At 63.6% G+C, this 26,441-nt stretch overlaps 1 protein-coding gene across 1 annotated transcript; it reads left to right on the forward strand.

Annotated features, from left to right (window-relative positions):
• Positions 1-108: 108 nt before the first annotated feature.
• On the forward strand, positions 109-23,136 carry DLST (dihydrolipoamide S-succinyltransferase). The gene is made up of 15 exons (XM_029067080.2): positions 109-221; positions 2,722-2,755; positions 3,220-3,268; positions 5,974-6,029; positions 6,153-6,227; positions 6,541-6,596; positions 8,123-8,234; positions 10,479-10,652; positions 11,223-11,296; positions 14,683-14,780; positions 17,924-18,054; positions 18,970-19,043; positions 20,418-20,501; positions 21,031-21,198; positions 21,548-23,136. Exons 1-15 carry the CDS (start codon positions 159-161, stop codon positions 21,680-21,682), a joined length of 1,383 nt encoding a protein of 460 aa, XP_028922913.1. The 5' UTR covers positions 109-158; the 3' UTR covers positions 21,683-23,136.
• The last annotated feature ends 3,305 nt before the right edge of the window (positions 23,137-26,441 follow it).

A 26,441-nucleotide genomic window follows, 5' to 3' on the forward strand; every position in this document is an offset into this window, starting at 1 on the left:
CCCGGCGGCCCAGGGGCGGTGGGGCGACGTCACTTCCGGCGGCGGCGGCGGCGGCGGCGGGGCCCGCTTCCGGTGTCCGCCCTCCCGCTCTTCCCTCCCTTCCCTCCCTCCCTCCTTCCCTCCCCGGTCGCCTCGGTCGCCGTGGGCGCGGGGTCGCGATGCTGTCTCGCTCGGGCTGCGCGTCCCGGGCGCTGAACCGCTGGCTGTGCGCCCTCCGACAGGTGCGGCCGCGGGGGGACGGCGGGAGGGAGGGGGAGGGGGAGGGGCCGGGCCGGGGGCCGCGCGGGCGCCAAGGGCATCGGGACACGGGACACGCCCCACCCCGGGGGGCGCCTCCCCCGCCGCCCGCACCCTTCCCCGCGTCTCCCGCACCCCTGGGGGGGAGGGGGGGTCTCCCCCAGCCCTTCCCCTGTCCCCCCCCCACCCTTTGGGGTGTCGCCCCCGGCCTTTCCCCTGTCTCCCCCCGCCCGCCCCCTAGGGGTGTCTCCCCCAGCCCCCCATGTGTCCCGCACCCCTTGGGGGGGTCTCCCCCAGCCCCCCCAGTGCTGTCTCCCCCAGCCCCCCTTAGGGGTGTCTTCCCCAGCCCCCCCAGTGGAGTCTTCCCCAGCCCCCCTAGGGATGTCTCCCCCAGCCCCCCATGTGTCCCGCACCCCTTGGGGGGGGTCTCCCCCAGCCCCCCCCAGTGGTGTCTTCCCCAGCCCCCCTTAGGGATGTCTCCCCCAGCCCCCTCCCGATGCCTCCCGCACCCCTTAGGGGTGTCTTCCCCAGCCCCCCCTTAGGGGTGTCTCCCCCAGCCCCCCCCCGATATCTCCGGCACCCCTTGGGGTGTCTTCCCCCAGCCCCCCCAGTTGTGTCTCCCCCAGCCCCCCATGTGTCCCGCACTCCTTAGGGGCTTCTCCCCCAGCACCCCCCGCCTGTCTCCCCCACCTTTTAGGGGTGTCTCCCCCAGCACCCCCACCCTCCCCCAGCCCCTTAGGGGTGTCTCCCCCAGCCTTTCCCCTGTCTCCCCCGGCCCCCTAGGGGTGTCTCCCCCAGCCCCCCTTGTCTCCCCCACCCTCCCCCATGTCTCCCGCACCCCATAGGGGTTTCTCCCCCAGCACCCCCCGCCTGTCTCCCCCACCCTTCAGGGGTGTCTCCCCCAGCCCCCCCGATGTCTCCCGCACCCCCAGGGGTCTCCCCCAGCCTCTCCCATGTCTCCCCCAGCCCCCCCTCATGTTTCCGGCACCCTTTAGGGGTGTCTCCCCCAGCTCCCTTGGGGGGGGGGGTTCCATCTTTCTCCCCGTGGTCTCCCCTGGCTGTCTCCCCCACCCCCTGGGGGGGTCTCCCCCAGCCCCCTCCGTGTCTTCATCCCCTAGGGGTGTCTCCCCTAGTCCCCTCCATGTCTTCCACACCCCTTAGGGGTATCTCCTCCAGCCCCCCCCTTGGCTCTCTCTCCCATCCCCTGGGGATGTCTCCCCCAGCCCCCCTGGGGATGTCCCCCCCCCCCAAGCCCCTCGTGGTGTCTCCCCCAGCTCCCTCGGGATGCCTCCCCCACCCCCTCCTCCAGGGTATCGCCTCCCACCCCTCAGGAGTGTCTCCCTCAGCCCCCTAGAGGTGTCCCCTCCCTTCCCCCTGTGGTGTCTCCCCCAGCTCCTCCGGGGTGCCGCCTTCCACCCCCCGGGGGTCCCCCCCGGCCCCTCCGATCCATCACCCCCACTCCCTCGGGGTGTCTCTCCCAGCCCCCGCCAGCCTTATGGGGGGGCTCCCCTCCCACCCCCCGGTCTCCCCCACCCCCAGGGCCTCCTCCCCCACCTCCCCCCGGGTGTCGCCTCCCGCCCCTCGGGGTGTCTCCCCCGCCCCCGAGAAGCGTCTCCCCCAGCCCCTGCGGGGTGTCTCCCCCAGCGCCCCCCGGGTATCCCCCCCCAGCCCCACGGGGTGTTGCCTCCCACCCCCCCGGGGTGTCTCCCCCAGCCCTCCACGGTGTCACCCCCCCACCCCCACGGGGCGTCTCCCCCAGCCCTGCCGGGGGGTTCATCCCCGGCCTCCTGGCCCGTCTCTCCCACCGCCCCGGGGTGTCCCCCCCAGCCCCCCGACGGTGTCCCGGTCCTGCCCCCCCCCCCCGGTCCCTCGCTCGTATTTATTGAACGCTTCACGGGCGCAGGGCACCGTGCCGAGCGCCCGGATGGGTCGGTCCCATTTGCGGGCGCGCTCGCCGGGGACGGGAAAGACCTTGGGAGAGGACAATAAAACGAAACTTATCGGGTTGGACCTAGTCCCCGTCCCGCCCGGGGCTCGCGGTTCTGATCCCCTTGGGATGAGGCGACGGAGGCCCGGAGGAGTCGAGCCACCCGCCCGAGGTCAGCGAGCAGTCGAGCTGCCGAGCGGGGATTGGAACCCGGGCCTCACCCTCCCTCCTCGAGGCCGGGCTGCCCCTCTCTCGTTTGCGTCTCGGCGCCCGAGACGTGCACGTTCCAAGCGCCCGGTACGGCGCTCTGCCCGGAGGGAGCGCTCAATAAATACTACCGAACGAACAGGACGTGCCGAGTAGGAGGGCGGATGGACGGTCGGATCGGTCGCGGTCGTCGTCCGGGGGGGAGGGGAGGACGGATCTTCCGCCCCCAGTTTACGGAGGGGCAGACTGAGGCTCAGAGAGGCCGGTGGGCTTGCCCGAGGTCACACGGCGGGCAGGGGGCGGGACTGGAACCCAGATCTCTCGTCCTGACCCGTCTTCTCGGTCCACAGGGGAGCTGCCCTCCGGGGAGGCGTTCGACGCCCGGTAAGTCTCGCCCCGGCTTTTGGGAGGAGGCCCGCCGAAGGGAAACGCCGTCTCCTTCGGGAAGCCCACGTCCGGCGGCGACGTCCGCCCCCGCCTTTTTATTCGCGTTAAGAGACCGCGGCGGGTCCGGCGGGGGCGAGGCGGTCCCCGAAGGGGATCCGGAGGATTGGGATTCGGGGACTCGGAGGTGACGCCCGCCCACCCTGCTTCTCCTCACCCTCGTTAGCTCCGGAGAGACGGGACGGCGAGCTGCCGCGGCCCGGGCCTCCCCGCGGGTGGCCTTGGAAAATAAGGAAGTCGCCGGCAATCGCTCCCTTATCCGATCCTTATCTGAAAACCGGCAAATTCCAAGTTGCCCAGCCCTCCCCGCAGAGTCCCTAGAAGAGCTTCCAGTGCCCGTTGTCTTTCTTTCTTTCTTTTTTTCGGGGGTGGGGGGGGGGATTGAAGTGCTCTCTGTCTTGCAGGTGTCTCCCTGGGCCAGAGTCCGGCTCACCTCGACAGCAGGAAACTCCCGTAAGTGCTTGGGCGGAGCCGCCGAGGAGCTCGGCGCGGACCGAGGGTGACGGGGAAGCCGGCTTCCCTCCGTCCCGGCCCCGCTGCCCCCCCGGTCGCGACGCGCGGCGTCTGTTAGGCGTTTGCCGTGTGCCCGGGGCCGACGCGGGGTCGTCGGGTCGGACGCGGACCTCCTTCCCCGCGGGGCCGGCAGGCCGACGGCGAGGGTTCAATCTCCGTTAAAGGAGAGCGAGGCCCCGTGAAGGGACTTGCCCCGGTTGGCTCGGCAGGCTAGGGGCGGAGCTGGGATTAGAACCCAGGGCCTCTGACTCCCGGCCCCGCGCTCCTTCTGCGAGGTCGTCCCGCCGCAGAGCAGAGCCGCCCTCGGGGCCGTGTTGCCCCGGGATCCCGGAGACCGTGGCTTTCTGCACGCCGAGCCCCGACGCTCCCGGCGGTCCAACGGGCTCGCCGCTCGTCCGGGAACAGTCGGAAGTGGATCAGCTTCTCGCCGACGGGAGTAAACGGGCTGCGGTGCCTCTGCGGCGTTGGGGCCGGGCACGCGGGAAAGTAGGGGGAAGGAGCGACCGTCAATCTTGATAATTGCGAGTATCCGTTAAGCCCGTGCGCGCCCTGTTCTGAGCCCTGGGCTAGATGCGCGAATATCGGGTCGGACCCGGTCCCTGTCGTGCGCGGACCGCCTGGTCTAGGTAGGTAGGAGCATTCATTCAGTAGTATTTATTTACTGAGCGCTTACTCTGTGCGGAGCACCGTGCTAAGCGCTTGGAATGAACGAATCGGGAACAGGTAGAGACGGTCCCTGCCCTCTGACGGGCTCCCGGTCTAATCGGGGGAGACGGACAGACGGGAACCATGGCGATAAATAGAATCAACAGGAGGAGGATTCAGTTCCTGTTTCCAGAAGGGAAGTGACTTGCCCCAGGTCACTCAGCAAGGAATCGGATTCCTAGGGAGCGGGTCGAACCCAGAGCCTCACGTCAGAGAGAAGGACCGGACAGGCCGAGGCGGCTAATCCCGGGAAGGGCGGAAGCGGGACAATGATAATAAATAATAATGTTGGTATTTGTTCAGCGCTTACTATGTGCAGAGCACCGTTCTAAGCGCTGGGGGGAGAGACGGGGGCATCAGGTGGTCCCACCTGAGGCTCACAGTCTTCATCCCCATTTTACAGGTGAGGGAACTGAGGCACAGAGAAGTGAAGTGACTTGCCCACGGTCACACAGCTGACGAGTGGCAGGGCTGGGGTTCGAACCCATGACCGCAGGGCTGCTTTGGGTTAACGGTACTTGTTGAGCGCTTACTCTACGTCAGGCGCTAGTCTGAGCGCCGGGGTAGAAGCAGGTTTTATCAGGCCGGGCACAGACCGTGAGCCCCGCCCGGGACAGGGACCAAGCGGGAGGGACTGAGATTCAATCCCCATTTTACAGCCGAGGAAACGGAGGCACGGGGAACTGGAGCGGCTTTCCCAAGGTCACCCGGCGAGCGATTCGAACCCGGGTCCCCCGCCCCCCCCCCAGGCCCGTGCTCCTTCCACCAGACGACGCGGCGGCTCCTCTCTGGCGGTGCTACCCGACTGAGCGCCGTCCTACTGCCCCGCACGCAGTAGGCGCTCGATGAGTACGATTGAACGAACGAACGAGCGACCGTCCGTTGCCCCCCGTTCCTGCTCCGGGCTGTAAATAAGAATATTCTGCGGAATATCCACATCCCCAAGGTCCAGAGCCCCTCGGCTAAGGCCGGGCGTCCACTGGGGGATGATTAGGTGTGTCCTGATCGGAGCGGGTTGGATCGGAGGTCGCTCCGAGGGATCAAGTGGGACACCCACTTCTCTGATGCCGAAGGAGGGGACCGAATTGGGCTTTTGCTAGAGAGGCGGACTAGCGCGTGGCGTACGGCAAGCGCTTAACAAACACCGTCGTCGTCATTGGCGTTTTCTAGAGTAATGCGATTTGTCACGCGCTTAGAACGTGCTACGCGCTGGGGCAGATGCGCAGGGTCGTCGGGCTGTCCCCCCCCGTGGGGCCCGCGGTCTCAATCCCCATCCTGCGGGTGAGGTCACTGAGGCCCAGAGGCTCCGACAGGCGGCGGAGCGGGGATTTGAACCCACCACTTCCGACTCCCGAGGCCGGGCCCTTTCCGCTACGCCGCCTGTAAAATGGGGATGAAGACGGGTCGGGGGGCTCCCACGTGGGACGGCCCGATTACCTTCCGTCTCCCCCCCCCCCGCGCTCAGCACGGCGTCTTTCACACGGAACTCGCCGACCCGTTATAACCCGCTGCTTCCGCTTCCTGGCCCCGACCTACCGATTAGAGTCCCGTCCTTTGAAGACGTCTTAAGGGACGTGTCTTAGCGGGGCGCCTCTCCGCCGGAAGGTCCCGCCCGAGGGCGTTAGGTTTAACGAGGTGCGGAACGTCCCCCGAGGTGGCCCGGCAGCCGAGCGGCGGAGCCGGGTGCGGACCCGGGTCCCCGCGACGCCCGGGCTCTCTCCAGCGGGCCACGCCGCTCCGTCGACGGGCTGGGACGGCGCGGGCGAGGGGAAGGAGGGCCACCGGGTTGGCTTGGAGCGAAGACCGGTGGGTCGGGGAGGAGAGGAAAGCTGGGATGAGTCGGCGGAGCGCCGCGGGACCCCGTCGGGACGCCTCTCCGTCCCCCCATAAAGGGCTCGGGCCACCTGGCTAATCCCCCTTCGTGCGTCTGTCCCCCCTAGGGTAAAGAACGCTAGCGTCTTCAGCGTTCGCTTCTTCCGGACGACAGCGGCGCGCAGTAAGTACCCCGCGTCCAGCCCCTCTCCCGGGGACCCCGCCGTCCTTCCCGCGTCCTCGAGGAGCGGGTCGGAGAGAACCGCTAACGGGCGCTCAGAAGCCTCTCGTGTCTCGCCTTCTCTAGAGAGCGATGTGGTCACAGTCAAAACCCCAGCTTTTGCAGAATCGGTCACAGAGGGGGACGTCAGGTGGGAAAAAGGTAGGTCCCGGCCCCCCGAGCGCTTCCCGACGCCCGCGGCCGTACCCCACGACGCTCGTGAGCGGCGCCGAGCCCGTAAAGGCCGCCAAAACGCCCCCCCCGCCCCCCCGCTCCGGACCGTGAGCTCGTCGTGGGCGGGAAACGGGTCTGCCGACTCCGCTGTAGCGTACTCTCCCGAGCGCTTAGTCCAGGGTTCTACCCCCGGTAGAAGCGCTCAGCGGTAGCGCCGTCGAGGGGCGGCCGGGTTTGCGGATTCCGTGGGGAATCGGCTTCCGTGAGCGCTGCCGCCTGACCGGGGGTCGTTGCCTTTCAGCGGTGGGAGACGCGGTCGCGGAGGACGAAGTGGTGTGCGAGATCGAAACGGACAAGGTGGGCAGGGGGGCTCACGGCGGGTGGTTGCCTTGTCTCAGAACGCCAGGCCCAGGTGGGCACCTCCAGAAGAGAAGAAAGCGAAACCCTGGAGCGGTTGCCTCGCTCTCCGCCCCTGGGAGCGAGACGGCCGGCCGAGTTCATTAATCGGGGGGTACGTTTTATCTGTTGGCTGGTTGTTGTCGTCAGAACGAAGCAGCGCTCGCAAGCCTGTTTTGGCCGTTGCAGGCCATTGTCACCGTCTTTGACGACGCCCTCGGGCCTGACGGTTCCTTTCCCTAAAAGGTCAGCGCCTGGCACAGAGTTAGGCGCCTAACGGGCACCGCAATTATTAATGATAAAAATGATGGTATTTAAGCGCTTACCGCGCGCCGGGCCCCGGATCGAGCCCTGGGATCAGTACGAGCCAACCGGGTTGGTCACGGTCTTAATCCCCATTTGACAGACGAGAGAACCGAGGCCCGGGGAAGGGAAGCGAGATGCCCAAGGTCACCCCGCAGCCGCGCGGCGGAGCCGGGGATTAGAACCCAGGTCCTTCGGACTCCCAAACCCGGGTTCTGTCCACTAGGCCGGGCGGCTTTCTCTGTCGTCATTTTCACGTGGCTGGATCTTCTCCAGTTTTGCCGGGGGGCGGCGGGGCGTCCCTCGATGGAGTGGGAAGTTTTGTCTGCCGGGAGCAGCCGAGCTCAATCTTCCCTTCATTTCAAAGGGAGCCGGTTTGCGCTCCTTGGGGCTCCGTCCCGTAACAGTATCTCCCGCGAGCGCCGGGCTTCCGACGCTTATCGGGACTTAGTCATTCATTCGATAGTATTTATTGAGCGCTTACTATGTGCAGAGCACCGTACTAAGCGCTTGGGATGAACAAGTCGGCAACAGATAGAGACGGCCCCTGCCGTTTGACGGGCTTACAGTCTAATCGGGGGAACGCGCTAGTCGTAACGCGCTTCCCTGGGGAATCGGGTCGGGCCGGTTTTTGAAGACCCCGCGCCTCTTGGGGGACGGGGTCAGGAAAAATCGCGCTGCCTCGGCGTTCCCGTCGAGAACCGAAAGTGCCGCGGCAATAAACTCCACGCGGGCGGAGAACGTATCCGTCGACCGTTCTGCCGTCCTCTCCCAACTGCTCGGTACGGTGCTCTGCGCACCGTGAGCACTCGATAGATATGATTGAATGAAGGAACGAAGAGCACTGACCGCTGCGCCCTGGCTGCCCGGGCGGAGCCGCTGCTTCGTCCGGGGCCGGGGCCGGCTACTTGGCCAGGTGACCGAGATCCCCTCTGTCACGTGGGTCGACGTGCTTTTCAGAGCCTGGCTTTCTCGCCCCGGGCTTCCTCTTCTCCTTAACCTCCCCGGTCCTGTTACCTCCCCTGTGAAATGGGGATTAAGAGCGCGAGCCGCACGCGGGACGGCGGGAGCTGTCATTATCAGGAGCCCGATTAACTCTTGGGTATCCCAGCACTTAGGACGGGGCTCGGCAGATAGTAGACACTTCACCAGTACCGTAATGATTATTGTTTTTCTCTCCTCAGACATCCGTACAGGTTCCGTCCCCATCGGCCGGAGTGATTGAAGCCCTCCTGGTCCCCGACGGAGGGAAGGTGGAAGGAGGGACTCCTCTCTTCACGCTCAGGAAAACCGCCGGTGAGAACGGACCCCTGGCTAGTCACGGTGTGCCGCCTCGGAGCCCTCGATCCCCTCGCCCCCTCCTCCTCCGTCGCCTCGCGATTCTCCTCCTCCAGCCCAGCCCGCGCACTTGGCCTCTCTAATGCCAGCCTTCTCACTCTACCTCCGTCGTCCCCCTCTCGCCGCCGACCCCTCGCCCACTTTCTGCCTCTGGCCTGAAGCGCCCTCCTTTATCCAACAGTGACTCTCCCTCCTCCAAGACCGAGCCCTCCTTTCCTCTTCTCCACTCCCTTCTGCGTCACCCCGCCTCGCTCCCTTTATTCATCCCCCCTCCCGGGCCCACGCCAACTTAACTACCTATCTGCCAATTGAGTTACTTCTCTTAGCGTCTGTCTCCCGCTCTAGCCTGAAAGCTCTTTGTGGGCAGGGAATGTGTCTGTTAGCTGTTGCATTGTCCTCCCCCGAGCGCCTAGTACGGCGTTCTCCACAGAGTAAACGCTCAATAAACAAGATCGACTGACCGGCTGACTCCCCCGCTCGGAGGTGGGAAGGAGCATTCAGTCCTCATTCCCCTCCCACTTCAGGAGAACTCCTTGGGCAAGAGAGTTGAGTGTTGTGGGAGGAGAGGCTTTATCATGACGGCTTTTCTGTTTACCCAGTTCATTTCTTCAGCCTGGATCCGGTCTTCGAGATTCCACGGAAATGAAGGGCCCAGTGGAAAATGATCATGAAACTCGGGGCTTCTATATTGTCTCCTACGAAGGCGCTCCAAACACGTTGCCTAAAGCTATCCTTTTCCTTCCATTCTTGAATCCCCCTGTAAGAGGGGTATCGTTTCTCCCCCGCCGTAGCGAGTGGGGAAAGTGAAGACTGAGGTGCCCAGAGTTATTTCTCAGAGGCCACCGAGTTAATTCAAGATGGAGAATGGAATCCAGTTCTTCAGGGCATTTGTCTATTCAGTCGTATTTATTGAGCGCTTACTCTGTGCAGAGCGCTGTACTGAGCACTTGGGAGAGTACAATATTTGTTAAGCCCTTACTGTGTGCCAAGCACCATTGTAAGCACCGGGGTAGATTCGGGTGTATCAGGTCGAACGCAGTCCCTGTCTCCTGCTGGGGTCAGAGTCTGAGTAGGCGGGAGAACAGGTATTTCATCCCCGTTTTAGAGTGGAGGAAACCGAAGTGAAGCGACGTGCCCGAGGTCACACAGGAGGCAAGTGGCGGCGGCAGGATTAGAACCCGGGCCCTCCGACTCCCAGGCCACGCCGCTTCCCGTGGTTCTCGGGACGCAGGTCCAGTCTCCCGTCGAGGAGACCAGAGTTCAGAAGGGGAGGGACCCTTGGGTCTCCTTGGAAGCACCGTCAGGACGAGGACTCTTCTGACTGAACCGGGGACAAGCAGCGTCCGGCAGGAAGCAGCGGGGACGGGAGGAGGTCTTGAGAGCGTAGTATTTCAAGCATCGAGGCAGAGGGGAATGGCTTTCTTTGCTCACCTGCTCGGACCGCCGTAGGGTCAGCTGGACTGTGGTGCGGCGGTGTGGGGGACAGTGCCTGCTAGGAAGGGAGACCTAGAGGTCTCACAGGCGCGCTTAGAAAAGGAAAAAAGTTGAAGCTCCGCGCACTCGCCCGACCGGACTCCTTGGGATCGCGTCTACCGACTCGACGTTAGCGGGCGCTTAGTACGGCGCTCCGCACGCAGGCCTCAATAGATACCACCGGAGCGGCGGAAAGGAAAGGCGTCAGAGAACTCTCTGAGGTGGGGGGAGGGGCTAAATCCGAGACCGATGACCGAAGAGAGGAGGACAGGGAAGAGACGGAGGCCCCCGTGTGCTTCCGATGTCCGTACCCTATTGGGGAGGTCGGGCGGGGGAGCGACTCGGGTAGAGATCAGGTACCCAGATGGGTGAATCTCTATCTTCATACCCACGAAGCTACCGCCCATCTGTAAGTTCACAGCCGGTCGCCGTTCCCAATGTTTCGTCGCCCTGCTCCGCTGCCTCGAACCCCGGGCCTCTTGACGGGAGCCCCCAGGGCTTCGGTTCCGCCGTACGTTGCCCCGGCCAAGAGCCGAGAGAGCGTCCGGGCCCGTCGTAGGACGGCCGGGGGGGGGCCAGAGGTCTCCCTCGGCATATAGGTTGAAGACGCCACCCGGGGGGTCCGTCCCGCTTGGCGGCGGAGCGCCGGACAAGCCCCGTCTCTGAGGCCCGTGGGCGTTCTCGCCCTCCCGGCTCCCTTCGGAACCGTGACTCTCCTCTCTTCTCTAGCGGCTCCTGCCAAGGCCAAGCCGGCGGAAGCTCCCGCCGCAGCTCCCAAACCGGAACCGGTAGCCGCCGCCGCCGCTCCTCCTCCTCCCCCGCCTCCCTCCCCCGCGGCCTCGATACCCACTGCGATGCCTCCCGTGCCCTCCGTGTCAGCGCAGCCCGTCGATACCAAACCGGGTAAGTGGCCCCCAAGGATTTATTTTTTGAAACCGAGGGAGCCGCGGCTTGGCTCAGGTCTATTTAGGGAGCTGCCCTTCCAGGGCCTGATCTTCTCCCGCCCCCGCCCCACGCCTCCTGGGGGACTGGATTTGGGATCTGGGGTCCACAGCTGGTGCGTGGTTTGCGTTTTCAGCATCCAGCGGTTGGCCTAGTCGATAGAGCCCGGGCCTGGGAGTCGGGGCGGGGGGACCTGGGTTCTAATGCCGGCTCCGCCCCTTGTCTGCCGGGCGACCTCGGGCGACTCACTTCACTCCTCTGGGCCTCAGTGACCTCATCTGGAAAATGGGGATTGAGACGGTGAGTCCCATGCGGGACAGGGACCGCGTCCCAACCGATCACTTCGTACCCGCCCCAGGGCTTTAGGAGCGTACCTGGGACATAGAAAGCGCTTAACAGATAGCACCTTTATTGCTATTATTATGACCACCACCCGTGTTGCGCTCCGTGGAGGCCAGAGTCCAGGGGGTGGTAGCCCCCGAGGAGGTTGCCGTTGCGGATGTAGCCCGTGACCTCTCTCTCCATCCCTAGTGTCTGCGGTGAAACCCTCTGCGGCTCCCGCTCCAGAACCCGGGGCGGTCAAAGGCGCACGTTCCGAACATCGGGTAAGTTACCCGCACCCCGATGCTCCGCCCCCGGGTCTCGGGGTAAGGAAATGGGGACCGGGGCGGGCGGGGCAGTATTCATTCGATCGGGCGGATTTACCGAGCGCTTCCTGTATGCAGAGCACCGTGGTAGGCGCCTGGGAGAGTACGGTAGAGAAGCAGCACGGCCTAGTGGGTAGAGCACAGGCCTGGAAGTCAGGAGGACCTGGGTTCCCGTCCCGGCTCTGTCACTTGTCTGCTCTGTGACCCTGGGCGAGTCACTTCACTTGGTCTCAGTTCCCTCATCTGTAAAATGGGGATTAAGACTGGGAGCCCCTTGTCGGGCGGGGACTCGGTCCGACCCGATGAACTTGTGTCCACCCCGACGCTTAGTACAGCGTCCTGCACGCGGTCAGGCTTAACACAATGATCATTAGTAGTAGCCACGGCGTTTCTTGAGTCCTCACTGGGTGCGGGGCACTGTGCTCGGTGTTTGGGGAACATTCCCTGCAATGCGAAGGGGGAGAATTCGGTAGAATTCAAGAGGTCCAAAATTTAGAAAGCAGGGGGGCGAAGGAGGGTGTAAATAAGGCTGGAAGTGCTGGGGCTCCAGACACTTCTCCTGGGATGTGGGGGCTGTGTCGGGGCTAAACCTCGACGGAAGGAAAACTCGGCTGCGGGGCGCACCCCCCCCCCCGGCCCCCGGGCCCTCGAGCGGTTCCCTCTGATCGCCCGGCTGGCAGGGGCCGGTGCGGAGCGTGGCCAAGAGGACGTTCCCAAACTCCCCGTCTGACTTCTCGCCCGAGCTCCAAGGGGGAGCCCGCGTGGCGGCGGAACTGAGTTCAGCGGCACCGGATTGGAAGCGGTGTGGCCCAGTGGGTAGAGCAGGGGCCGGGGGTCAGAAGGACCTGGGTTCTCATCCCAGTCCCGCCACTTGTCTGCTGGGTGACCTTGGTGGAAGGCGTTTGGCTTCTCCGGGCCTCAGTTCCCTCATCTGAAAAACGGGGGATGAAGACTGTGAGCCCCATGTGGGACAGGGACCGGCTCCAGCCCCATTTGCTTGGGTCTCCCCCGGCGCTTAGTACAGTCCATGGCACCTAGTAAGCACTTAACGAATGCTGTTATTATTATTTTCCGAGATCAGACCTGACGCCGCCCGGCTTAGCTGAATCGGGGCTCCAGTTCTGGAACCTAGGATCCCTTCGGGCCGATGGTCTCCGTAACAAGCGCTCGGCACAGTGCTCCGCACGCAGTAAACGCTCAGTGGATGCGACTGAGTGAATGAATGAGCTTGATGATAATTGTGGGGCTTATTAAATGCCTGCTGTGTGTGCCAACCACTGTTCTAAACACCCGGGTAGATACAAGATAGGTCAGAGGAACGGTCCCTGTTCCTCATGGGGATCACAGCGTAAGTAGGGAGAGCAAGTATTGAATCCCCATTTTACAGATGAGGAAACCGACTCATTGAAAAGTGAAGTGAGGTGCCCCAGGTCCCAAAGCGGACAATCGGTGGTATTTATTGAGCGTTGACTCTGTGCGGAGCCCGGTGCTAAACGCTCGAGAGAGTACATTATAATAGAGTCGGTGGACACGTCCCCTGCCCGCAGCCAGTTTTTACAGTTGAGGGGACTCCGGGCAAGGGGCGGAGCGGGGATCAGAACCCAGGTCCTCTGACTCCCAGGCCCGGGCTCTTTCCACCGGGTTCCCACACTGAGTCCGGTGTGTTTTTAGAGCGTCACCGGGTCCTGGAGACTCTGGAGGTTGCAAGTGGGGCAGAGAATGGAGGAGAGGAGAGAACGCCCCCGTCTCCCCGACCTGCTAAGGGAGAAATGGGGGGATGGCGGGACCGGGAAGGTGTCGGCCACCTGAGCCCGGCCTTCCAAGGCGGGCGGCGGGCGGGCACGGCAGGAGTCCCAGCCGAGAATCGGCAGAGTGCCGCCACCACCGGGGAAGGGGCCAGACCTTGAGGAGAGAGGAGGCCCACGGCGTGGGTTTTCCCTCCTGAGACGTGCCCGCGGAAAAATGGCAGCAGCAGCAGCAGCGTGGCGTGTGGCTTCCTTCGCCCTCCCTGCTTAGGCCACAAAGAGCCGCTCTCACGCTAGCCTCCCCGTGGCCCCAGAAATCCCCGTTGTGGTAAAGATTCGCGGGCGCTGCAGACCTCAGCCACCCTTTTCCTTTGAGATGAGGTGGGGGTTTTTTTTTTGGGGGGGGTCCATTAAACCATTTCCTGGGCCTCAGAGTGTTGCGTCCCTTCAGGTGATCTCTTTACCTCTGTTTCCTCCCTCCCTCCACCTTGCACCTCCTCGGTCTTGCGTCTCTTTAGCTCCCTTTCTTTCCTTCCTCAGAGTCTTGCACCCCTTCAGGTGATCTCTTCAGCTCCCTCTCCTTCCTCCCTCCCTCCTTCCCAGTCCGGTACCTCTTCGGGTGATCTCTGGCTCCCTTTCTTCCCTCCTTCCCTCAGTCTTGCACCCCTTCAGGTGATCTCTTTAGCTCCCTTTCTTTCCTCCCTCCCTCCCTTTCTAGTTTTGCACCTCTTCGGGTGATGGCTCCAGCTCCCTTTCTTTCCTTCCTCAGGGTCTTGCGCCTTTTCAGGCGATCTCTTTAGCTCCCTTTCCTTCCTCCCTCCCTCCTTCCCAATCTGGTACTTCTTCAGGTGATCTCTCTAGCTCCCTTTCTTTCCTTCCTCCCTTCCCAGTTTTCCACCGCTTCGGGTCATCTCTTCAGCCCCCTTTCTTTCCTTCCTCAGAGTCTTGTACCGCTTCAGGTGATCTCTTTCGTTCCCTTTCCTTCCTCCTTCCTTCCCAGTCCGGTACCTCTTCGGGTGATTTCTCCAGCTCCCTTTCCTTTCTTCCTCCCTTCCTCAGTCTTGCACCGCTTCAGGTGATCTCTTTAGCTCCCTTTCCTTCCTCCCTCCTTTCCAGTCCGGTACCTCTTCCGGTGATCTCTTCAGCTTCCGTTCTTTCCTCCTTCCTTCAGTCTTGCACCTCTTGAGGTGATCTCTGATCTCTTTAGCGCTGTTTCCTCCCTCCCTCAGGCTGGTACCTCTTCAGGTGATGTCTTTAGCTCCCTTTCTTTCCTCCCTCCCTCCCTTTCTAGTTCTGCTCCTCTTCGGGTGACCTCTCTAGCTCCCTTTCTTTTCTTCCTCCCTTCCCGGCTTTCCACCTCTTGGGGTGATCTCTCTAGCTCCCTTTCTTTCCTTCCTCAGAGTCTTGCACCTCTTCAGGTGAGATCTCTCTAGCTCCCTCTCCTCCCTCGCTAGCCTAACGGTGAAGGAAGGGGAGGCCGTAACCCCTTGGGCAGTCCTCGTTACCACTTCCGGTGAGAGGTGGCGCCTCCGATCGACTTGGGGCCGGACGCTTCTCGGGGGCCGGGGCCACCTACGCTCACCATCGCTTCCGTTTCAGGTGAAGATGAACAGGATGCGGCAGCGCATTGCTCAGCGCCTGAAGGAAGCCCAGAACACCTGCGCGATGCTGACCACCTTCAACGAGGTGGACATGAGGTGAGGCCCGCGGTCTCGGACGCTCGGCCGAACCCCCGCCCCCCTGGTTTCGCTCCCGGCCTGCCTGGCGCCGTGGGTCGCGGGGGCCATACCACCAGGAATGACACGGTAGCCATCTCCCCTCTGCCCCTTAGGAGGCGTGAGGCTCGGCACTCTGATGGCTCTGAACTTTTCTCCCAAGCGTTTTAGGCATTAATTGGGGTATTATCAAGTATTCAAGTACGCGGATCCTGGGAGCCAGTGAGCCTCTCAAGCGGAACGGACCGTTGCTGTGGTTCCGGGCCTGAAAGGCAGAGGCTAGGCAGGCAGGAACAAAGGGGAGCAGTCCCGCGCCCCTCAAAATCGAGCGGGAGTTTCGCGACCCAGCCGGCACAGATGTCAAAGGCTTGGTCCCGTACGCTACCGACTCGAGGGAGGAACAGCGAAACCTCTCCTTCTTTGCGGTCGGGACACAGAGAGACGCCCGCCTTGATTTCCGTCCAAAGCGTCGGCCTGGGCGCGAGGCCCGGGTTTACCTTCTGCGGCTTCTTTTGTGTCTCTTCCCGCCTCCTCCGGGCCGCCTCAGGGGTCGAGGTTTCACCGGGAGAATCGCGGACTCCGGTTTCGGGCCGGGGCCGGGCTTGGCCGCTCCCTCCCCGCCCTCCCCCAGGTCTGCACCGGAGGCCACCCGTGGCCGGAATGGCCCGGACGGGAGCGCAGCTTGAGTTTCAACGCATTAAGGGCAGATGGCCCCCAAATTGAATTGCCCTCTGAAATCCAACCCGGCTCCTTAAGACGAGACATGTAAATATTTGCCGTCCCCAAAGATAGCGTCGGCAAAACCGTTCTGCCCGGAGGGGAAGTGCGGAAGCCCAGGCTGCCTTTCCGCGGCTAATGTAGGTGTTGCTTTTCACCGGCCCCGGGGATCTCGCTGCAGCCAGTAATCGGCTCTGGATCGATCGCCCCGGCGGGGTCTTCCGCTGCGCCGCTAGCTCGGGGTGCCGCGGTCCCGGCCACCGAGGGTCAGGGTCCTGAAATGGAAACGCCTTAATGATCAGGCAATAGGATCTGGGCGGGTCGGAGAGCAAAGATGTTTATCCGTCCTCCTTTCCCTCTCCTGCAGTTCTTGTGTCTTGGGAACCGGTAATGTCTTTAGGGCGGTAATCCTAGCCCGAAATAAGGTTAGAGTCAGGAAAACAAACATTTTAAACCCAATCAGGGCCCTCTTACCTCCCTCTCTCCGGGAAACTTCCTTTTTTTCCAAGGCAGAGGGTCTGAAGAGTGGGAGGGGGAAAAAATTGTCTCCTCTCTTTGTCGTTTGCGCCGAAATCGCATTACCCCCATTACGGAGAGAACCGAGCCGCGGGCCCGGCGCCGGGGGGGGGGGGGGGAGGCACGGCCAAATTCAATTCGCACCACGGGGATCGGTTCCGATAGACACGACCGTCGGCCACAGAGTGAGAGGGAGATGCGTTTCTCAGACCCTTCAGAGCCGGCGTTCGGGCCGGGGCGAAGCAGAAAGGAGATAGCTGAGGGCCCGCGGCTTCCCGAAAGCCTCGTCGGGAGATTCTTCGGAAGCCTTCTTCTGTCAGGGAAGGGGCCTCGGAAGAAAGCCTCGGTATTCCTCACTGTCCACCTTGGGCAGGCCCCAAGCCCGAACCCTGGCCAAAGCTCTGGGGGCTTTTTTCCCCAGCCCTCCCGAGCCCAAAGTGTGGGCTCGACTCCCGGCTCTGCCACGTGCCTGCCGCGTGACCTTGGGCAAGTCACTTCACTTCTCCGCGCCTCAGTTCCCTCGTCTGTAAAATGGGGATTCAGACTGTGAGCTCCGTGTGGGACGGGAATTTTGTCCAACCCGATCACCCTGTATCTACCGCAGCGTGTAGAACGGTGGTGCTTGTCACACGGTAAGCACTTAACAGACACCACAATCGTCAGCATTATTATTCCTCCGCTCTGAATGCAGAGTCCTCGTCTCCTGCAGGGGCCTCAGCCTCACTTCTCCCACAAGCCCCCCACTCTTCCTCCTTCCTCCCGGGGAGGCGGCCCGAAGACTCCTGGAGGTGTTGACCGTGGCTGGCTCCTGGGCCCAGGTCAGCGTCTTTCCGCTGGAATAATAATTGTGGTATTCGTTAAGCGCTTCCTATGTGCCAGGCACGGTACTGTACACGGGGGTGGAGCCAAGCCAATCGTGTTAGACCCAGTCCCCGTCCCCTCTGGGGCTCACAGTCTTCATCCCCATTTTCCAGCTGAGGTAACTGAGGCCCAGAGAAGTGAAGTGACTTGCCCCAGGTCACCCAGAACGGCGGAGCCGGAATTCGACCCGGGCCCTATCCACTACGCCGGGCTGTGTCCCTGGAAAGAAATGGGTCATTCTCCAGTGGACTGTAATCGCCTTTGCTGGGCTTTAAAGCGGGCGGGATAAAGAAGCCCCGTGAGTCCTGGCGGGCCTGGGGAGCTCCTCTCCCCGCTCCCCTTTTAGGCCCCCGGAGCTCTCCTAACTGACCGTTCAGACTTAGAGCGGAAGACCGGCTGCACTCAGCTCTCCTGTGACTTTCGCGACGGACCCCTCGCTGAGGAAAGCCCCCTCCGTAGTAATCGGGCCAGGTCCGAGACCGCCTCTCGCTGGAACGGCATCCCTCAAGTGGGCCGTCGCGGTCCTGCCGACGCGGCGGTGAAAGACGGGTGTTGGGGAAGGACGGACCGGAGCCAAATTCATCCACCTGACGCGTTAGGGAAACCGAGGCGGCCCCCGGGGACCCGCCTGACGACCGGGCCAGACCCGACCCGGTCCGCTTTTCTGTGGTTGGGATGATCCGAGACCAAGACCGGCCCCTAGCGTTTTTTAAGGTATCCCGGCCGTCCCCCAGAGGGAACGAGGAAGGGCGTAGCATCGTCCCGGAGGGCGGAGAGGTGTCCTCCCAAGCCCCGACCTCCCCCCGCTCTCCTGCCTGCCGGCGGCCAAGGTCACTGGGATGTTGTTGTCTTTCTGGGCCGTGACATTTCACAATCGGCCCTCCCGACGCAGAGCTCGTTCTGGGAAGCCCGGAGGGTGGTCTTGCCCAATCTGAACGGGGAAGCGGAAACGGCCCGACAGGCCGGGGCCCGGGACCACCGTGATGGGCGGCGTGTTGCTAGAGCTGTTTGGCTTTTTCGTTTTTTTGCAGTAACATCCAAGAAATGAGAGCCCGGCACAAGGACGCCTTCCTGAAGAAACACAACCTGAAACTGGGCTTCATGTCCGCTTTTGTGAAGGCCTCCGCCTTCGCCCTGCAGGAGCAGCCGGTGGTGAACGCAGGTGAGGGACGCGGCCCGAGGCGGCAGAGAGACGGTTCCGGGGGCGGATGCCACCTCCCGCGGCGGGGGCGGGACCCCCCCCCGTCTGGCTGGGCAGCCGGGGCGCTCGCCCCGCGCCGCCCCCACTGACGTCACCTGAGGGTAACGACCTCTCTCGCCCGTGGTGACCCGGCTCCCGAGTGACCTGTCGTCCGCGGCGGCGTGCGCCGAGAGGAGCGCGGGAGCCGTGGCGGGCCCCGGGATGGGATGCCGGGACCCGGATCTCGGAAGGAGAACGTGCCTGCGTTTGACGAGCCGGGTCCCGGCGGAGGGCTGCCCCTCGCTCCCCCGAAGAGAGTTGGGGCTCCGTTTGCCGGGTGGCTAGCGGCCCCAGCCCGGAAGAGGAGGGGTTCTGCGGTCGAGGTGCCCGCTTTGGGCCCAGATGAGTGGGTTCCCCCGACGCGGCCCCCGTCCCGAGAAGATAAAGGACGGCCGGCGTCGGGCACTCAACCAGCAGACTCCATTCTGGGGCTGGAGAAGTGCGGCCTGCCCCCTGCAATCTCCCCTCTGCCCCCCACCCTGGGCTCTGCCCGGACTCCTCGGGTCCTGCACCGTAGAGGTGGCGTCCGCCGGCTTCTCCTGAAGGAGTGGAGCTTTTAAACTTCCCTGCCTCTCAGCCGCGGAGCCCCCCGTTAGAAAGGCTTCCCTCGGCTCCCGTCGGGGTCGGGCGGTCGTCCTTTCTTGCCCGCTCGAGGCCAAGGCAGCCAACCTCTGGAAACTCAACGGGTTTCTCGCTCCGAGTCTGAGGCACGCAGCCGGAGGACTCTCCGCTCTGTGCCCCGTGAAGCGGCTGGGAGCCGAGGGGAAACCGAGGCGGGGCCGCGGGCCCTACCGGGTTTGTAACGGCTGTCTGCTTTGTCTCTCCCCCCGCCCGAAGTGATCGACGATGCAACCAAAGAGATGGTGTACAGGGACTATATCGACATCAGCGTGGCCGTGGCCACGCCCCGGGTACGTACGGGCGTCTCCGGGGTGCGGGCACCGGGTTCCGGCGGCCGGCCGGCCCCCCGGGAGTTGGCATTGCGGTGGGCCGGCCGGGGGGCGTCCAGAGCCGGCCCGGTCGAGCGCTGCCCTTTGGACTCGAAGGAGCGAGCGAGCACCTGATGATAGTAAACGCTTAACAGATATTCATTCAATTCAGTCGTATCTACCGAGCGCCCACCGTGTGCGGAGCACTGTGGTAAAGCGCTTGGGAGAGGACGAAACAGCAGTAGAGAGAGACAGTCCCTGCCCGTAGTGAGCTCACCATCTGCAGTCTACGCCCGATAATAACAATGCTGGTATTTGTTAAGTGCTTATTGTGTGCGGAGCACCGTTCTAAGCGTTGGGGTAGATGCAGGGTAATCAGGTTGTCCCACGTGAGGCTCACGGTCTCCATCCCCATTTTACGTGATGGTATTTGTTAAGCGCTTACTATGTGCCGGGCACCGTACTGAGCGCCGGGGTGGATAGAAGCAGGTGGGGTTGGACGCGGTCCCTGTCCCACGTGGGGCTCACGGTCTCAATTCCCCTTTTGCAGATGAGATCAGATCAGTCGTTTATTGAGCGCTTAACTGTGCGCAGGGCACTGTCCTAAGCGCTTGGGGGAAAATAGGACCTAACGGACACATTCCCTGCCGACAGTGAGCTTCCAGGCTAGAGGAGTACAGTACAATCAATCGGTGATGCTTATTGGGCGCTTACCATGTGCAGAGAGCCGAACTGAGCGCTAGGGAAAGTACAGTGCGGCAGAATCAGCAGACGCATTCCCCGTCCGTAATCAGGTAACTGAGGCACCGAGAAGTGACCTGTCCAAGACCATCCAGCAGACAAGGTGGCAGGGGCTGGATTAGAACCCACGACCTGACTCCCAGGCCCGGGCTCTATCCACTACGCCGTGCTGCTTCCCAAACACTCAACTGAGCGCTCCAGAGCGGACACAGGCAGTGAGCCTCAAGCGGGACAGGGATTAAGCAGGAGCCGTCGAACCCCCGTTTTTCAGACGGGGGAAAGTGGGCACCCAGGGAGGGGAAGGGAATTACCCAAGGTCATCCAGCAGGCAAGCGGCGGAGCCGGGATTAGCACCCAGCTCTTCGGACTGCCAAGCCCGCGCCCTCTCCGCCGCTCTCATTCGGACCCAGATTCTCTTCGCGGCCCCCGCCGTTGGCCGGCCCGAGCCGGTCGAGCCCGCAGAGACGGAACCCGCTTCCGCCTCTTCGGGGTGTAGCGGAGTCTAGCGGGTGGGCGTTCGCAGAACCCTTCGAGCGCTTCGGGAGAAAGGCGCGCGATGCCGTTGGGCCGGGGGATGCGATTAACGGGGCAAACCGACCTCCCCCCGCCTCGCAGGGTCTCGTGGTGCCCGTCATCAGGAACGTGGAAACCATGAACTACGCCGACATCGAACGGACCATCGGCGAACTGGGGGAGAAGGTGAGCCCGGGGAAGGGTCGCGTGGGAGGGACCGCGCGAAACGAGAAGGGAAGCGGGTGGTCCCCAAAACCAGGGAGCCGGGGAGCGCGGCGGCCGCCGGATGCCCGCTCCCTGTACCGCGGGGTCTCCGATCAGTCGACGGTTCGGTCGTATGCCTTGAGAGCCTACGGGGGGCCGAGCGCTGTACTAAACGCCTGGGATTGCTCAAGGCCACCCAGTCGGTAGGCGCCTTCCCCGCCACAGCGGGCTTACGGACCAGAGCTTACAAGATCAGTGGCCCGAGGCTAGTTGGGGGGAACCTAAACCGTTGCTCCCTCGGAATTTGTGAAGGGGGTCAGAAATTCCCCTCCGCCCTTCTCCGGGGCGGAACGAGCTCCCCGGTTCTCTCACGGGGAGGGGGGCGGCTCCGATGGAATCCACGGGATCGGTGAAAGCCTGGCTTGGTGGGACTTCAGCTCTCCCCCCCCGCCCCTTCTCCCCGTCTCTTCCTTTCCCCCCTCCCCCGTTTTTCCCCGCTGTCGGGTTCCAGGCCCGAAAGAACGAACTGGCCATCGAGGACATGGACGGCGGCACCTTCACCATCAGCAACGGGGGGGTGTTCGGCTCCCTGTTCGGGACGCCCATCATCAACCCCCCGCAGTCCGCCATCCTGGGCATGCACGGCATCTTCGACAGGCCCGTGGCCGTCGGAGGCAAGGTGGGCGAGGTTGGACCCGCCCAGACGGCGGAGCGCCGCCGCCACGGCGGTGAGGGCGCGGGGGTCTCTAGACGTGCGGGCCGCTCAGGGGAGCCTCCAGAGTCGCCGAGAAAAGCGCTCCACCCCCTCGGTTGCGGCCCTCGACGACCGGCCCCGCGAGAGCGGGGGAGCGAAGGAGGGTTTTGCTTCCCTCCGAGTGGTTTGGGGCGGGGAGTGGTTTGGGGCACCTCTTCCCGTCCCGCGGGCCGGATCCCCTCTCCCCGTCTGTCCCCGGGATTCTCCGAGAACCGAGGAGCAGAGATGTCGCTCACGCGCAGCTGTTCTCCCCTCCTCCTCTCGTCCTCCGCAGGTGGAGGTGCGGCCCATGATGTACGTAGCGTTGACCTACGACCACCGGTTGATCGACGGCAGAGAGGCGGTGACTTTCTTGCGGAAAATCAAGGCGGCGGTGGAGGATCCCCGCGTCCTCCTACTCGACCTTTAGGAGACGGCCACCACCCCCGCCCCCCCCCACGGCCCCCCACACGTGGGAACCTAAGACCAGGCTCTCCCCTCCGCCGCCACGTGGGTCCCCCCGGGGGTAGCCGGCCGACAGACGCACACGCTAACATTATCGACTTAGAGCGGGGCGTCCGGGGCGCTCCGTAACGGGTGGTCCCGGCCCCCGGTCCGCTGGCCGGCGCCTTCCTCCACCCCCCGCCCCCTCTCACCTATCTCCCTCCTTTTCTCTTCCTCCAGCGGGGGAAGAGAGTCCTGACGGACTCCACGCCCCTCCTGACCTTCCCCGCCCGCGTCCTATCCAAAGATGATTTTTGCTTCTCCCGGTGCCAATATACAATGGGGCAGCCACCAGAGACCACCAGACTTGGAGTTCCTTTGCTCTGTCTCCCCCCCGGTCCCCGTCCCCACCCTCCAGCGGGGAGGGAGATCCAGCCTGCTCCCTTAGCGGAAACCGCCGCCAGGGCCGCGGATGACCCTTGACGCCCCGGGCCCCGGGCGGAAGCCGCTTCTCCCGCGCCCCGTCGCGGAGGTGTCCGAGACGGGGGGTTGGGACGCGGCTCTGTTTCTCGGAGGGCGCCTTCTGACTTAGGTAGCCCTCCCGTGCTTTAACTCGCCTCCTCTTCTACCTCTTCCTGAAAGCGCAGCCCGGGGTGCCGGGGTCGGAGCGTTGCCGGGGGAGCGAGCGGGAAGACGTCCCCGGTCTTCTTCCCGGGACGGAGGCGAGAACCGTCCGCCCGCCGGGCAATTGAAGCCACTCGTCCCGGCCTCGCGCCAGAGAGAGCTCCCCGGGAGGCGGCCCCCCCCCACCCCCTTCCTCCCCGCGGAAGACCGGCCCCCCCACCTCGGCCGCCGGGACGGAGGGGGAGAGGGGAATCGGGTCGAGGCCCCGGGAACGTGGACTACCTGTCGTCCCTCGATCCCGCCGCGTCGCGGCTCCGCGAGGTCCCTTCTCCCCGGCCCCGGCGTACCCGAGGACGCCTGATTAGCGGCGGGCGGCCGGGGGCCGACCTTTCCTCCCGTACTGGCGGGGAGCGGGACGAGGGACGGTCACCTCTGGGGAAGACAGGCGGTGGCGAGCAGCGGGTGACGGTAGATGCCTGGGGCCATCTTGGAATCGCCGCCTCTCGAGGGGCGCGGAATGGCTGGGGTCTCACGGAGAGTAGTTTAGTGCACAATCCTCTTGTGAAACTGGCGGGGGGCGGGAGGGAGGGAGGCCGTCCTCCTTGGGAATACCGACGCATCTTGGCCCGAGGAGGGGCCGTTTAATCAAGCCCATAAAGCTCACGTGTGTGCTCTGTCGGAGGAGGCGGGGCCGGGGGAAGGATCCGGTACCGAGTGCCTGCAGCGACTACTACGCGGTCTCCGATACACAGAACTTGTAATTAAAATATTTAAGGAAATCGATTTTAAATAAAATAAAAGGGGCAGTGTTCGCAACAGGTCGTCTCCCGCGCCGAGCGCCCTCCGGGTAAAGGCGGACGAGGTCGAAGGAGCCGGGGGAGGGCGGTGGGGGAGAATCTCGCGGGACGGTCGGTTGCCGACGGAGCGATCTCTCCATTTCCCATGGGCCGAGGACAGGCGGTCGGCCGTACCTCCAGGCTTCGAGACGGAATTCGGTCTTGTCTTCCGGAATAGGCAGAAAGAGGGGGAGCGATGGGCATTTTGCCCTATGACTGTCAAAACGTCTGTCTGACTTCCTTCCCGGGGCGTAGAATCTGTTTTCCCCGCCTCGACTGAGCCACCTGCCCGGCCAACACGACACGGTGGCGTTGAATTGTGCCAAACCCTGGACCGAAAGTGGCATTCGGTAAGCGCTTACTACGCGCCAGGCGCTACGAAGCGCCGGGGTGGCCGTAAGCAAGTCGGGTCGGCCACGGTCGCCGTCCCCCGCCGGGCCCGGACTCTCAACCCCCATCTTACAGATGAGGTCACGGGCACGGAGGAAGTGAAGTGACTTGTCCAAGGTCACACGGCAGACGGGTGGCAGAGGGGGGGATTAGAATCCATGACCTCCCAGGCCGTGTAATATCTACTATGCCGTGCTGCTCCCCTAGATGAAAGCATCGAAGCGGCAATGTCCCTGGGGTATCTGGGACTCACAGGAAGGAGAGGCATATAAAGGATCCACACTGGAAAGCAACGTGGCCTAGTGGGTAGAGCCCAGACCTGGGTTCTCATCCCGACTCTCCCGCTTGCCCGCTGTGTGACCGTAGGCAAGTCATTGAACTTCTCCGTGCCTGTTTCCCCGGGTGGAGAATGGGAATTCAACGCGTGGCGAACCCCACTTAGGAACAGCCCGACCTAGTTAACTTGCAGTTACCCCAGTGCTTCGAATAAGCGTTTGACGTGGTGAGTGGTTAATGAACGCCGTGCTATTTTTTTTAGATCCTCATGTTACAGAGAGGGAGCCTAAGGCAGAGAGAGGTTGAGTGACTTGCCAGAGGACGTCGAGGCAGCTGGGCCTGGAACCCAAGATTCCTGCCTCCCAGCTCCGCGCTCTTTCCTCTAGGCCGCACCGCGTCCCGCGTCGAGGCCCGGATTTGCCCTCCGAGCCCCCTCGGAGAGGCCGGAACCGAGTCGGAGGATGGAGCGGGTGCTCGTCCGTGGGCGCTCACTACAGTAGCCTATTAAGCTACTGTGAAGCGCCTTCTGTGTGCACACGCGAAACTCAAGGCCGGGGAGAAGATGAAATCTGCTCACCAAGCTTAATATCTAGCAAGGGGGAATTTGGTGGCGTCTCTCTCCCCGCCGACCCTCGAAGCCTTACCGAAGGCCCCCCCCCCCTCCACGAGGCCTCCCCTGACTACGCCCTCCTCTCCTCCCACACCCTTCTGCGTCGCCCCGTCGTCCCTTTATTCATCCCCCCTCCCGGCCCCGCGATACCTGGAGACGTGGCCTGGTGGATAGAGCCCGGGCCCGGGCGTCAGAAGGTTCTAATCGCGGCACTGCCACGTGTCTGCTGCGTGACCTTGGGCTAGTCACGGAACTGCTCTGTGCCTCAGTTACCTCATCGCTAAAACGCCGGTGAGTCTGAGGCCCAGGTGGGACGGGGACTGTGTCCAACCTGATTAACGTGCTGTACTCCAGCGCCTAGAACGGTGCTCGGCACAGGGCTTAACGAGTACCGTCGTCGCTCTTGTTATCATTCTGAATTTATTTTTACTGATGCCCGTCTCTCCCTCTAGTTGTAAGCTTGCTGCGGACAGGGAATGTGTCCGTTGTTCTATCGTACTGTCCCGAGCCTTCCGCGCACAGTAAGCGCTCGGTAAATACGATCGACTGACGGCCGCGTAGCGACCGGCTGGAAGGGCGGACGGCCCGCTTTTGGCCGAGGGGGTCGAAGGAAGCAGCGGAGAACGTAACCTGGCATCTCTCCTCTTGCCGCTCTTCCTCCGCCACGATTTTCCCCAAGGAAAAGGTAAGAATTCCGGTCACCTTTCCCGATGGCCCTCATCTTGTCCGCGAGCTTCCCCCGACCCCTCTGCGGAGGGAGTCCTCGCCCTCGCTTGCCGATCGAGCCCCCCCAGCCGGATCCGGGGGGTTCCCTTCGCCCCTCTCTGCCGGCTCCCTTTCCGGGGGGACGGCAACGTGGCGGGCAGCAGCCGAGGAAGCCACGTCCTGCCCCATTCTTGGACTCGGGCGGTCGGGATTCTGGCCGGTTGGAGCCTTGGTTATCTGAACCTTGCCCTTATCTACCCCTTGCGGGATAACCAGCCTCCCCGACTTTCACAGCTTCCGAACCGGCTCTTTATCTTCCCCCCCGAGCCCGACCCGGGCCCGTAAACGCGCTATCGTAATGGTAATGGTGACTGTGGTATCGGTTAAGCGCTCACTATGCTCCAGGCGCTGTACGAAGCGCTGAGGGGGATACAAGCGGATGGGGTTGGATACGGTCCCGGCCCCACATAGGGCTCACGGTCTCAATCCCCGTATTACGGATGAGGTAACCGAGGCCCAGAGAGGGAAGTGGCTCGCCCAGGGTCACACAGCGGACCGGCGGCAGTGCCGGGATTAACCCCCATGACCTCCTGGCTCAAGGGTCCCGCCGGGCGGGGCAGATGGGAGCGTTCCCCAGAGGGCGTCGAAGAGGGGCTCGGTGTCCCCTAGATCTCGGGTGGGGACCTCGCTCCCCTCTTGCGTAAGCAGGAAAGCCGGCTGTGCTCTGCGCACGGTGAGCACTCGGTACGATCGGTCGATTGATTGAAAAGTTTTATTTGCGCATCGTACGGCTTGGGGGCCGAGGGAGCTAAGGGGAGAGGTCGATTTCCCCCGCCCTCACCCCGCACCCCTCAATCATGCGTAGGCTGAGCCCTCCCTTCCCCTCTGGCATCCTGGGCTCCTGATAATAACCGCGGTAGCCGTGAGGCGCTTACTCCGTGCCAGGCCCCGGGGTAGATGCAAGCCAATCGGGTTCACGGTCTCCATCCCCATTTTACGGGTGAGGTCACCGAGGCCCAGAGAAGTCAAGTGACTGGCCGAAAGTCACACAGCAGATACGTGGCGGGTCCTTCCGACCCCCAGGCCGGGGCTCCAGCCGCGGGGCCGCGTCCCTCCCCGGGCAGCGGCATCCCCGACCTGAACGGCGGCTAGTAGCCGGAGCCGCCCTCCGGCGGTCTCCGGCCGGCCCTCACGCGGGAGATGGGGGGCGGAGGGAAGACCGAGGGGGGGAGGGCCGGGAGGGAAAAGGGGAGATCGGAGAAGCACCATTGGTCTTAGAGACCCCCTCCCCCCCTTTCCAAAAA

Source organism: Ornithorhynchus anatinus, chromosome 1, assembly GCF_004115215.2.
Source record: "Ornithorhynchus anatinus isolate Pmale09 chromosome 1, mOrnAna1.pri.v4, whole genome shotgun sequence".
Taxonomy (NCBI): Eukaryota; Metazoa; Chordata; class Mammalia; order Monotremata; family Ornithorhynchidae; genus Ornithorhynchus; species Ornithorhynchus anatinus.

What these genes read in the sequence shown, in the direction of transcription:
- DLST (XM_029067080.2), top strand. Translation starts at nt 159, where the DNA reads ATGCTGTCTCGCTCGGGCTGCGCGTCCCGGGCGCTGAACCGCTGGCTG. An exon ending in GGGGAGGCGTTCGACGCCCG is followed by an intron (nt 2,756 to 3,219) that starts GTAAGTCTCGCC and finishes TCTGTCTTGCAG; the next exon opens with GTGTCTCCCTGGGCCAGAGT. An exon ending in GGACGTCAGGTGGGAAAAAG is followed by an intron (nt 6,228 to 6,540) that starts GTAGGTCCCGGC and finishes GTTGCCTTTCAG; the next exon opens with CGGTGGGAGACGCGGTCGCG.